The sequence below is a fragment of the Ailuropoda melanoleuca genome, chromosome X, assembly GCF_002007445.2.
Source record: "Ailuropoda melanoleuca isolate Jingjing chromosome X, ASM200744v2, whole genome shotgun sequence".
Classification (NCBI taxonomy): Eukaryota; Metazoa; Chordata; class Mammalia; order Carnivora; family Ursidae; genus Ailuropoda; species Ailuropoda melanoleuca.
Genome location: NC_048238.1, coordinates 20,743,395 through 20,756,986, shown reverse-complemented (window position 1 = coordinate 20,756,986; position 13,592 = coordinate 20,743,395). Strand labels below are relative to the sequence as shown.

Genomic DNA, 13,592 nt, shown 5'->3' with positions numbered 1-13,592 from the left:
TTCTTTGCTGGTAGATGGAGACTGATGGCCTGCTACCCTGGCCAAGAGCTCCTGAGGGTTGGCTAGCAAATCATCTATGTTCCCAGCAGCATGAAGAGCTTCTCAAACAGCCAAGGAGTCTGAGCACCTGTGCAGTGTGAATGAGGCCAGGCACCTTTCAGCAAACAAGCAGGATGATGTACTCCACAAAACTACCCACCCTAAGAGTTACAATACGCTGCAGCAGAGTTTAAAAAAAAAAAAATCGAGAGTGCCAAGAGTCAGAAGAGTTTCGAACAGGACAAAAAGTTATATACTGCTTTTCAAAACCAAGCTGAGACCAACACATTATAGGTATTGGTATGAGCATAGGGTAAAACCATCCCTGACTTACAACAAGCACAAAACAAACCAACACCAATCAATTAGAAAATACCAGTGCTCTCGTTTTTATTAGTAGTATTTTTCAGAATCCAGGCTTTGAGAATTTTCTATGGTGTCTCTGAAAGGCAGCTAAATTCACTCCCTCCTGAACAGTTACACGGTTATCCCTTTTAACACAAGACTAAGCCAGACAGGATGATCTGGAAATTCATATCTTTAACTATCTGCAAAGGGCCCATTTCCACAGGTGAACCGTAATGTATGCTTTCGAGGCAAACCAAACATGAGAGACAGCCATCGTCTGAGGCGCTCTCCTCCCTCTCTCGTTTACATGTGCAGCAGAGAGCGGGGTAGTTGTTTTGCTCCTTGAAGTCCAAAAGGTCAACAGTGTGAAAAATCTCACTTTTGAAAGGTTAAATGAAATCTGTTCTGGTTCAATTTCTTACTCTACTACAAGACAGTAGCTCTAGATGACTGGAGTTAGACCTCAAGTTGAGTTTTTTCCTAAGTACACAAGGTTACAGAAATCAAACTGAAGAAAGGAATTCTACTGTTTCAGCACAAGCAGCTTGCTGTTTTTACCCGCTTGTTTTCAGGTATTTGACAACTCCTACGGCATTTCCTCAACATTTTAAAAAACCTCCAATTTTCCCTTCGGAGGAGGCGAACCATATCAGAAGTTGCTAGAACCCCAGGCTTCCCTTCAGCTGCTGAGCTAGCCCTTTGCCACGGCGCTATAATCAGCTTTCTGGATTCCTGCCCCAGTCAGCCTTGCGGCCTGGCCTACCTGGCAATGCTACTGCCTGGGGCCTGTGTGGCCTTCTCCTGAAAGGGTGACCGCAGTGAAGATGGCAAGCAACCTCTCATTCATGAACGGATGGCTTACCATATATGATGGGCAGAATTCTGGATTAGGGTCCCCAAGTACGGTCACGGGCCTGATGCTATCTGTGACCCGCAGTTCACCAACACTGAAAAGGGAAATCCCATACGGGAAAATGCAGGGAGGGCCAAGAAGAAGCACGACGGCGGAATCATTCTGACTGGATGGGAGAGGGAGAGCAGCAAGATGATGAAAGCTTCTAGATGGACACCTCAGGAGGATGGGCAGTGAGGCCCCAGTCCAGGTCTGAATCTCTGGGGGTCCTGACCACACGCAGGAACACAGCTGAGCCCTGTTCATCTACTGTATCTCAGAGTGGAGTAACGAGCATTAGTAATGCACACTCCAGGCACTTTCTAAGCACTTTAAGTGCATTATCACAGATAGTCCTCACTATGACCTTATGCAGCAGGTACCATGACTGTCATTGCCTCATAAGCTAACAAGACTGTGGCTTGGAGAAGTCCAGTAACTAGCCCAAGTTAAAGGACAGGCAAGTGACTACCAAGGATCTCTGACCTTGGTGTTTGAGTACAAACCTCAAAGTCTGCTGTGAGGCTAGCAGTGGATAGTCTGAAAACAGACAGAACCACGTGCTAAGCTTTCAGAACATACGACTGGACAGGCAAGGGCCACGGCTATAACTGCCTCTACCTCTGCCCCACTGTTCTCGGCAGTTGGAGCACCTCAGAATTTGGTGTGGGTCCCTTGTTAGTTTCTCTAGATTATACTCTGGTTCTGAGCCTTCCCAAACAGGGTCCAAGCCGTAAGGTTAAGATAAAATGAAATCAAAGGCAAAGAAGTGTTGTGATAACTAGAAAGTACAAGTTAATGGTTATTCTATGAAGAATGAAAGTCAGGTGGCATATAAGGCTATATCTGATCCAATTTGCTTATTAAAACTCCTTCATAATATAATATTCGTGGCATGATAAGCTGCTTTTGGTGTGTTTTAGGGGACTATATTTGACCAGTTGTTCACTCCAATTTGGACAATAATAAATTTACTTATAATGACACTACTCAACCATCACCAAATCCCATTTCTTAGTTTTTCTGAGAGAACACACTATGGCAATAGTAGCACAACGTTATACCTGACTCAAAATCAGCTTGATATTCATACTGAAGAAAAATGAGCCATTCACTAATAAAAGCCCACCAATGGGCCTGGGTATTAGAATACCACATTGAAAAAATACGAGAGGTGTCTGTGATGTAAATTTATGCTCAGCTTCCTTGTCAAATGGTATGGAGCAAAAAGAAAAACTAACTCACATTATGCTCTTTTCATTTTGCTTTAATGAGATTTAGGATGAGTTCTATGGATTCCTACAGAAATATCCTTCAAGCATTGCTGGGCAGTGTGGATTGTGCTGCCTGTGATGCTGAATGAATGGGGTGGAGATCTACTGCTTCTTTGCGTGCCTTCTGTACCACTTATAATTATACTGTTAAGAGTCTTTACAAAAAAGAAACCCAATTTATTCTTTTTAAATGTTCTAAATATAAATGCAGAGGCAAGGAAATAAACAATAATTCCAACAGTGCTGAGAGTTTAAACTATTTGAACTAATGTACCTGTGACACTACTGCATATTGCAAGCTCTATCCGAAAAACTATCAGCCTGCATCACCACAGGTAAGAAATGAGAAATTTTGAGGGTTATTGAACATCAGATCTTTGCAGCGGAACAGGAGAGAGTTCCTGAACATCACTGCATGGCACTACAACCCTCAGATCCACCAGCACAATACAGCTCTGTCATGACATAGCACTGCACGTGAAAAAGGAAAGGCAAGAGCAATGAAGAGCAGCCCTGTTGGTGATGTACATGGGGGGGTGGGTGGGAATGGCGGTGGGGGGGGGCTGCTTCCTCTCTCATTTCTCAGATTTATTAATTAATCCAGTTCTGTGTATTCTTCAAGAAATGCTTCTCCATCAAGCACAGCTGGACACCATGGATTCTGTTGTCTGTGATGCTGAATATGTATTTTGGTGGAACAAATATTTTAACCAATATTTCACCAAGCCCTCCTTGCACTTTTAATAAAAGGTACCTCCAATTCAATCTCTGCCTAACATTATTTTTGGTGGTTATTAATTTTGTCTTCAAGGAATGCATATCCATTCCAAAATGAAGAGGCTTTTATTTATTTGCAAAGATTTAAAAAGAACCAAATTTAAACATGGATTCTTCACATACTATAAAACATCCCACTCCACTTCCCGGACGTGTGCCATGTTCCAGAGGGACTCACAGCCACCACACGGAGGCTCAGCATCATTGGTCAAATGCTCCCCTCTATACTAGTATAGTGCTTACACCTGTGAGCCTAATAAAGTCTCTGTATCATGAGGCAGCTGACACTGAATGTTATTTTTGGAATTCCTCAAAAAAAAAATGGGTCCAAAAGAGATTTTTTAAATGTGGCTTATGCCACAATTAATATACTAAGGAGTAAAAGAGAAAAAACAGTAAAAGAGTATGAGTGAGAGAAGTACAGTGAGACATCCACCTGATATAGTGAGAGACTGGTATCAGGACAACAGTACTTTCCAGCACAATGTGATTTTGCACGATGATAAAAATATTTCTGGTCAACGCCTCTTTGCCTGATACAGTGTTTGGGGAGAAAACAAATGAAAGCTATGAAGTTGGAGCTCAGCGTATAATGAAATCAACAGTAATCAGTGATGTAAAATATGGAAGAGAGAATAACAAAGGACTCTGTGGATGCCTTCATGACCTTAAAATTCTGTGGAATTTCGTGCTAATCTGAGAATCTCGTATACTACTGCTAAACCTTCTGCCAGGTATGACAGTAGTGTAAGAAAAGAATTTAAAGAAAACACATGATACTGTAACCTTCATTTGTTGGTTCCTTTGGTTACTAAGCATTAAAATACACACAACTACTGAGAGCAACGGGCAGAGGCAGAGATCACAGATGAGCCACAGAAGAAAGCATAGCCCCTGTCCTCAGAAAGCTTACTTTAGAAAAATTCAGCAATTGTAAACCCAACAGCAAAGTTCTAAGGAATTCAACCACCACTTTCTGGTCTAAGCAACTTATCGACAGCTATCATAATGCATGGCACCGACTAGCTGTCCAGAATTAAGTTTTCTAGATGGAGGGCCAGCAACATCTCTGTTAAAAAACCATAGCAAAGTGCTGTATGTAGGTAATGCTCCTTTACAAGTGGCTTGAAAGGCTCCAAGGCTCGTGAGGGATGCATTTTGTCCCACTAGAACTCTAAAACCTGCATAGCCATCAGTGAGAGTTTAGGAGTATATTTTAGTTGACTACCCACCTTTAGAACCGAAAGGCTCTGTAAGTATTAAAATGAGGGTTCAATGTATATTATAACTAAAAGTACTTGAGATGAAAGTAAATGACCCACTATTACCCCTCCCAGGTACCAAGAGGGGTCAGATTTTCCATTTATTAGCAACTCTTCGGGGTAGACAGCAACTCAATCTCAGACTCTCCTCGGTGGCTGCTTCGTGGATGGCTGAGGGGAACACTTCAAAAATGAACCAGCTAAACAAACTTCCCAGCAGCACTTGACAGAGCTACACCTATTCTTCCCATTTCCAAAGCAGTGGAGAATTAATTACCAGTTCTATGGATCTATTGTAAGTATAATAGACTAAAGAGCTATCACAGACACATTTATTGTAAAAGCACAATCCCAAGAGTGTCTAGTGGAGGGCCAAAACGATTAACACAAATGCTTTGTCAGATCAAAGATAAAACCTGAACCGCCCAATTGAGGAATGAATTAGAACAGTGGGTTATCTTTCAAATTAACCAGGGCAGTTAGTGAGGAAAATTTCATGAAAGTGTAATTCTTAGCCTTTGTGAATCCACACAGCAGGCATTCTGCCAGCTGACAAGATGATGAAATTTTCATGCTTAAAAAAAGCCCTCTTCATTTCCCAATTTAGATTAGCTAGTGTTTCTCTCCGTGTGTGTGTGTGTGTGTGTGTGTGTGTGTGTGTCTATTTGCTCTTCTGGAGCAGAATTTAAGGGGAGAAGAAACACATATCAATTTTTCACTGTAAAATTGAGTCTTTTAAAAACATCCTTCAAAGCTTAGAGATAGTCTTTACATGGGCTTTTTATGATTTTTTAAAAATACCAGTTCAATTTTAATTTTGTATAGAGGAACCAACAAGGACCAGGGCACAAAATGAACTTGGAATTAGAGGTCTCTGTGATACCTCCAAGTCTTTCAATGCTTCCATCAAGGCTTGGGATAAAGTATTAAAGTTGTTGTTCCTCCGAAAGTAATTAATATATTAAATTTTCTTGCTTGATCCCTTTTGTATTTCTACGTATACTGAAACGTAAATGTTCTAGGAAATGAGAATTCAAGGGATACAATCACTACTATATGGTGAAAGAAATTCTCTCCTATGGAAGGAACCAATATAAACACATTATATGATATAGATTCTCAGACAGGCAAATTTTTTAATGTTTGTTACACCACATTTATTCAATCAACACTATTTATTCATACCAGAAACTAACAGGGTATATGATATATTTTTTTGAAAACTGGTTTAGAAGCATATTTTGTTAGCCTAAACTCCTGTCCCTTTGTTCCTGACAACCTGATTTCTTGGTGATCTACAACTATGTTCCTTGACAGGTTATAGTGTTAGGTCAAGTACCATACTCCTCCACTGTCTTCCTAAAGTTCCTTCCTTGTAGAGATGCCTTCCTTTCTCAATGTAGGTTGTATTTCCCCTGCAGTGATACTAAGACTAAAACGAAAAACAATCTTGACTCTTGTTCTCAGTCCACGGACAACTTTTATGCCCAGTATTGTTTAACTAGTGAAATAGGAAGAAAACCTTTTGGTCATTAGCTTCAGAAAACAGTCCTTTTACCTCAGTACTTATTACCAATATCCCTGTCTCCAATACAGGTTATTAATCTCCAGCTGGATTGCCATCGCTATGGTGTATCACACTGAACTGTCATCACTATCACTTGAGGCAATAATAACAAAAAAACCTCAAGGCCACATCCCTCTGCCAGCAAAAGTTCCTTTAAGTCTAGGGACAGGAGAAAAGAGAAGAGTCTACCAGTGAAGTAGAATGTGGAGGTGTTTGCGCATTCTGTATAAAAGCTCTAATCTTGAGAATATTCGAGACATTAGTTCAGCATGGGGCCATAAAAAGAACAAATAACTGGATTTCTTTCTCTCCCATCCAATTACATATGACTAAGATTAGCAAGTAGAGAAACAGGTTCCTAATTTTGAGGACAGTCATACCAATCTTCAACTTCAAGAGTGCTATTTGGGTACTTTAATTAGAAATCCTATAGAAAAATCAATCCAGTGTGCACTTAACTAGAGGAAAACTGTTACTTGCTGTTGAGATAGCTGGTAGACAAGACAATTAAAGCAAATACTACGGAAACCTTGGGTTAAATGTCCAGATGCCTAAAAGTAGGTTACTTAGCTTGAAAAATACTCACACCACCACCCACATACAATTTAGTTAGAAATCAATCTTTCAGTTAAAGCATATTTCTAACTATACAGAAGATCTCTTTTCTGCCTATTCTCAACTTAGTCAAAACAGATCGTCCTTTCTTATAGAAGGAAAGAGATGAGTTTCTTCTAGTATTAACATTTCCATGGTAAAGATTTTGATAGACTAAACACTGAGAGAAAACTCAGAATTCTTCCCAAGAGTCAAGAATCATGCTCTGCTCAACGAGGTCTGTAAATGAGGAGCTGAATAGTTTTGATTTGGGCTCTTCATGCTAAATAAAGGCCTAACATTACATGTGCTGAACATTTCATCTACTGTGGAATGTGAACCCACAGATAACCTTTATTCTGATCCAACTGTTCATTAAGCATGGCACAGGATTATTCACTAAAATGTTTCAGATTTCCCAAAATGTAGTCACAATTACTATTTTAAAAATGTCTTCAGACAAACCTACTTGGATGTTTTTGATAAATACAAATTATTCTACTCCAAAATCACAATACTGAAACTCTATGCTTCTACTCTTCATCCTCATGATCTAGTAATCGATTTTCATTTCATGAGATGGATTTTTAAAGAAGAAAATGCTGTATTATATATGCTAAATAATATAGGTAGATATTAAAGGATGATACTGATCAAAGTCATGGATTTTACCTAATAGGATCTGAGCATTCTTTTGGAAATGCTTTGCCAATGTAGCTTCTTTAAATAAGTTACACTGAGCTTTCACGTAACAGAAATTTTGTTTAGATGACAAATGACACAAACACTAAGAAAAATCAAATGGGAAGTACATAGTTTTTTCAATTTTAAGTGTTGAAGAAAAAAAACTCATCCCTATGAAATATGTTAAAACTGAAACAAAAACTTTGAAAAAAGCCTTCTTTCTAACACAGACAGCTCACTCCCTGTTCTAGCATTTTTAGTATATACTCATAAAAATTAAAAATGCCAGACAAATTGCATTTGAAGTTTAAAAATGATTAGGGATGCTTGGGTGGTATATTTGGTTAAATGTCCATCCAACTGGCTCAGGTGTTGATCTCAGAGTCGTAATATTGAGCCATGCATCAGGCTCTGGGCTCACAGGAGGTGGGGGGTGGGGGGTGGTATTTACTAGATATTCTCTCTCCTCTCCCTCTGCCCCTCCCACTTGTATTCCCTCTCTTTCTCAAATAAATAAATCTTTTTAAAAAATGTTCATTTTGATTTCCTTGGACAATGCAGCTATGAAATGGTTGAGATTACCACAGAAACATAAAGTCCTAGCTAGTGGGCAGTTATTAAAATCACCACACATGATGTTATGGCTCTTCTTGCCAAAGACAGGCAATACTGATTCTCCCCTGGCCAAAGATCTGAGTGACCACTTAATTTCAACTTACTTAGGTAACAATAAACTAAAATATTTCCTGATTATATTCTCATTTTTCCTAAAAGCAAAAAATTCAGTTATTTAAAATACTGCTCATGAAAGAGATGTCCAATAGAAAATTAAATACTTTTCTGCAAAGTCTTCTCAGAATTTTAGTTTCATTAAAACCAGGAACACAAAACCATACTGTTTTACTTTAAAGCAAGAACCAAACCTAAGTAAGCTGCATATATAAGAAATTCATTGTGGATACTTACTTCATAGTATTTTTTAATGCAACGTCTCATGTCCATGATCAATTTGTTGCTCAGCTGTACCATAAAGGTCAAAGGTGATGCTTTACAATCAATGTTACTGCAGCGATACAAACTGGGCTCCATATCAGTTCCCTACAGAAGTCAGAAGAGACAAATACACAAAAGGTTACTGCAAGGCTAGAAAAGGGTTTCTTGTGCTTAAAAACTAACATGCTGCCCAGGTGTGCAATATTCTTAATTCATTTTATTGGTGAGTTTTTAACCCTATTTTTTCAACTACTGTCCTCTCAAAGATCCCCTTAGTCACACAAACCTCCTGCATTTTTGCCACCATAATGATGGAGTACAAGTCGAAGGGAAACCCTGAAATCACTTCTGTTTTTACATTCAGTATATGACAGACCTTATGGATAAAATAATTTTCCCTCTGAAAATACCAGTGAGGTCACAATATCGGAAATATCTTCTTAGAGATATTGATCAAAATTTTTAAATTTGTACTTATTCATTCCAAACTTGAAGCTAGAGCAAGCACACTAATGACATTAGTTTCCTTTCATATTGGCCAACTTAATCTGACGTTTAAAGCCTAAAAATTAAGTACTGCACCAGAAAGCAATCACTTATTGTCCTCTTAGAAAATCTAAAATTTCTGTAATCCTCCCTCTCTCCACCACCCCCTCAAATGAAAATTATCTAGGGAAGGGAAGGCAAGAAGAGTAGAAATTTGAAAGAATTAACTATTAGTAGTTGGAAAAAACCTCTTGTTTTATTTTGTTTTAAGCAAAAACAAAGCAAATAGAATATATAGGAAAACTGTTGGGGTTTCTGGAGCATTTGTTTTCCTTCTTGATACTTAAACATCTTGGTTTCCTGCTCCAATCTGGTACATAACCCTACCCGCCACGCTAAGCAATTCCAGGTGGAAGAGATTTTAGAGCTTGACATCGGCTCTTCCACAGTTAGCCCATCTGCAAGTCGTCAAGCCTCCATGCAATTAACTATCTTATTTACAGCTGTAATGAAGCAAAACTCAAGGATTTAGCAAGTATTGCTGATCTGTGTCTGCCTCTTCCTTGCACTTGCTTCCAAAGACTGCTTTGTTTTGATTCAAAAAAATGCAAAACATCTGCTGTTTGTCCAAATTAACTTAAAATAATTACTTTTAATTTAGATAAAGGATGTATTTTCTTTCAGTTTCAAGGTTTTACACAGTTCTGCTGCCTACTCATTTGCCAATGGCTAGTACACGTATAACACTGCAGTTGAATCAAGTAAATTGGCTAAGTTTCAAGTTCTGATCCAAGGTCAATGATACATTTTTTGGCAGTACTTCTTGAGAGGAATGTTTCCCTGTGACTTTTTTAATGTCTGACATGCAAAGACAGCAGGAAAGATAATCAGAGTACCTTTGTCAAAGAGGAGGCAAGTGGGATGTGTAAAGATAAACAAAAACTTTCCAAAAACACTTAGTTCCCATTAACTTGATTTAAGATAAAGGCAAATATTGCTCTAAGACCTAATAAATTGGGGCTGGGAGTGGGGAAACACAAGTTACTAATTAAGGAATTACAATAAAAAATACTTTAAGGTACTTTAGAATTTTTAAGAGATTCCATTTAAAAACCAAGGCCAAGCAACCACTCTAGGAAGCCAAAAACAATACTCAAGCACAGTTTACTAAGAGTTTTCAAGCAGAAATGAAGTCGGGAAGGTAGAATTCATACGATGCTAAAATTCTATAAACAAATGAAAGCAACATTTTCCTCCCTTTTTATACATACAGCAGGGGAGGAAAGGCCTTTATGCTAGTTGGCTAACAAAATGAAGAAACAAAAAGAAACAACTAACCGAACCGTCCAAGACACTATCATAAATATTCTCTGTTCCACATGTGGGGCATGGACACTTGAATTTTTCACAGTCCCTGTATTTCTCCTCATCAGTGAGCTGTGCTGGGCCACCAAGTAGGGCATCATTCTCCTCATCCTTATGATAATGATGAACTCTAAACTGGGTAGGGTCGAGTCCTATTAATGTAAAAGAAAAAACAAATTCAGAGAGGTATAATTACTTGAATTCCCAAAGAAGAAAACCCACAAAGGAATGATTTTAAATTCATGCACACACATACACAACCATTTGAACTCAAAAGCTCACATCACATGGACAACTGACTTCTCCTTTTACAAAAGATCACTTTGTTAAATAAAATAAGGAAACAGTACTAACGCAATGCAGATATGCCCCCAGATGTTTGCGTTCAGAAGCAACTACTTCCAAAAAAAAAAGAAGCAACTACTTCTATAGGATGGTTTTACTATCTTCTTACAGTTACAGTGAGAATCTCAAATAAATGTGCAGCGTTATTAAGAAATCTCTTAAAATCAAAGTTTCACTATTAAAACTGAAAATAGAGAATAAAAATCCCATTAAAGAAAACAAGTTCAATGCTATTACAACTCCTTCAAGTGCAGATAGAACAGCTAACCCTGATTTCAATGCAGTGGTCGATTCCATCTTGGCTCAGTAGTTAACAGCATGTAGGGTGCAATCTAATTCAGTGGTTAAAATTCAGAAGCAGCATCTGAGACAAAACGCGACACGGTTTTTTGGTGTTCTGAATTCAGAAATTTAAAATATGTGCAAAAACAATGGACCTACAGATTCTATAGGCCAAAATGTTCCTGACAATCTTAAAACGAAATATACCGACCATATTTCAATCAAAATGACACAAGAAATCAATCGATACATTGACTGAGGTAGTTTATGCTACCTCATTTCCACAAACTATTTAAAGAAACATTTTTAGGCCAGCCAATTTTATTTATCTTTGGTCAAAGCGTATCTGTCAAAACATACCATTTGGATTTAAACGTAAAGGTTATTAATACACACAGTATCTTAAAACATTTTCTTGAAATCATCCTTTAGCAATCCCTAAGAATTCTAGGCTTTTTATAAATCTAAGGAAAGCTATCAAATTTATTTTAGCATAAAAGTAAACAAGCAATATAAAAGTCACTGAGCAAAAAATTCAAATACCAAAAATACCTGAAAACTGTTTTAACTCTAACAACAGCTGCATAGGTAGATAATCAAACAGATGTATTCAGAACTCAGTGACAAGATCCTAAATCCTATTTGGTCAATTTTCAAGTGACATCTACACTTGAGGCTGACTGACAGGGTGGAAAGGTGCTGAAAAAAGAATAAAAACAGAGACTATGAGTCTCAATTTTCTCACCTACGAAATGGAGGTAGTGTCACCAACCAGGCACTTCTGAAATTTAAATCAGACATTAGAGGACAAACCCCTTTCAGTGGTGCCTAGCATGTGATAAGCATGCAATAAATATCGTATTAATGAAAAAATAAAACAGTAGATGAACATCATTTAATCTAGACGATATTCACTCAAGATTATGCATTTGGAAAAATATATGGAACACATGTTCACACTGCACAGCAAGTTAATAGCTGCTCTTTGTAGGAATTAATCGAAATGAGTATTTCCTAACATGATCATACAATAAAAACAAAAAGTACACATTGAAAACAAATGGAAAAATATTCTTGTTTAGTGACATAATTACTGTAAGCGAGGTCACTTGGACCCAGGACTCACTATACATTTTTATTTTACAAATTACCTATCCCCTATGAGAAATAGCGAATTAGTGAAGAGTGGTGGGAATATATACCTCCCCATTCAAAGATAAAGAGGGGCAGAGAAAATGAGCGAGAGAGGCCACACCCAGGAACGAGGCCATTTCTTGTCTGTACTGAAGGGTAATGTTGCAAATTCCTGAAACCATTTGTGAGTCCAACTGTATTCCCATAATGTCTTGCTTCATCAACAATTATGAGAAAGAACTTTATTTCCCTGATGGTATGATTATTCATCAATTTCTCAGGCCAATACTATTCAAAAAGTAAGGAAAAAGAAACAACAATAGGCAAAGGTTTTCTCAACAGCAGGCTTCTTTCACAACCCAAAAATCCAGGAACGAAACAACACTGGTTTTGCACATACCAGAAATGGCCAACCTGCAGCAAGGAAGCAACGAAAGCTCTCCCTAGGCCACCCTACCAGATGCTGCCTATTTAGTGTACCTGAGGCCACAGGGGAGCCTGCCCGCTGAGTAAGCCAAAACTGGACAAGGGCCCTCTTGCTACTTACAGAGAAATGCCCAACAAGTGGCCAAAAGTCGTGAAAAAAAATCAGGCCTTATGAAATGGGTACTTTAATGTCCAATTCCACAAACAACCCTCATGTGCCCACGGCAATAACAAAGCCAAGTGGCATAGCAGATTACTTCAGATTTATTCCCATGCTGAATTTTTTAAAGAGAAGGGGTTTCATCTCAGCATTCCTGGTCACAGACCAACGATAAATTTTAAAAATATAAAAGGAGGGGACACTGTAATTACCTTAAAATATTAGGTATATAATGATCCCTGTATAAGTTACTTGGATACAAAAATGTCATAAAGAAGTAATTTTCTTGAGAGGACAATTATAAGTTCAACAGGCAAATCACAGAGGGCTAAATTAAATCTTTTTATGAAAACATAGAATGTCATGTTAAAAAATAAGGATCACTGCTGCTGGAATCTTTCTTTTAAAGGTCAAAATCTAGGCTGAAACAAGCCCCAAACTTATTCAGCAAAGGAATTAATGTTTCCAAATGCTCAAAGAATTGGCAACAAGCAGCTTATTTCAAAGTTTCGGGAGACTTAAAAGTTTTACTGCTTATACCGTAACTCATTAAGGCCAGAGGGAAACAGGAAAAAAAAAGTATCTGGTGCTGCCACCTAGAGGTAGATTCTAAATTTTAAAATGTGCAAAATAGAGCTGCTACGTGGAACTGCATTTGTTAATTATTATCCCTCCAAAATGAAACTTTTGTTGGAAAAGACATTAAAGCAAAATGTTTATGATCAGAGGTGTCATATACACTGTGTAATAAATATTAAACTGCTCACCATACAGTAAGTAATCATATTTGTCTTTTGAGGAAGAGATGCAAAACTGAATTCCAAATTCCGTATCTCTTCTGAGACCTTTCTTTAAACAACTGGCTTAAAGAAACAAATTTTATGCCCTATTTGAGAAAAGGAACTTCCATTTTTATTAGCCTAGCTTTTGACAGGTAACTTCTATTATATGGTCCGGTACAGAA

At 37.9% G+C, this 13,592-nt stretch overlaps 1 protein-coding gene across 2 annotated transcripts in view; it reads right to left on the bottom strand.

Annotated features, from left to right (window-relative positions):
- Positions 1–13,592, bottom strand: part of POLA1 (DNA polymerase alpha 1, catalytic subunit) — a 293,771-nt gene that overhangs the window by 141,814 nt on the left and 138,365 nt on the right. For both annotated transcript variants that reach the window (XM_011234119.3, XM_034648774.1), the window contains exons 33-34: positions 10,255–10,433; positions 8,404–8,535 (exon numbers count right to left, since the gene is read on the bottom strand). In XM_011234119.3, the coding sequence (XP_011232421.1) occupies positions 8,404–8,535; positions 10,255–10,433 (311 nt within the window). The remainder of the gene's footprint in view (positions 1–8,403; positions 8,536–10,254; positions 10,434–13,592) is intronic.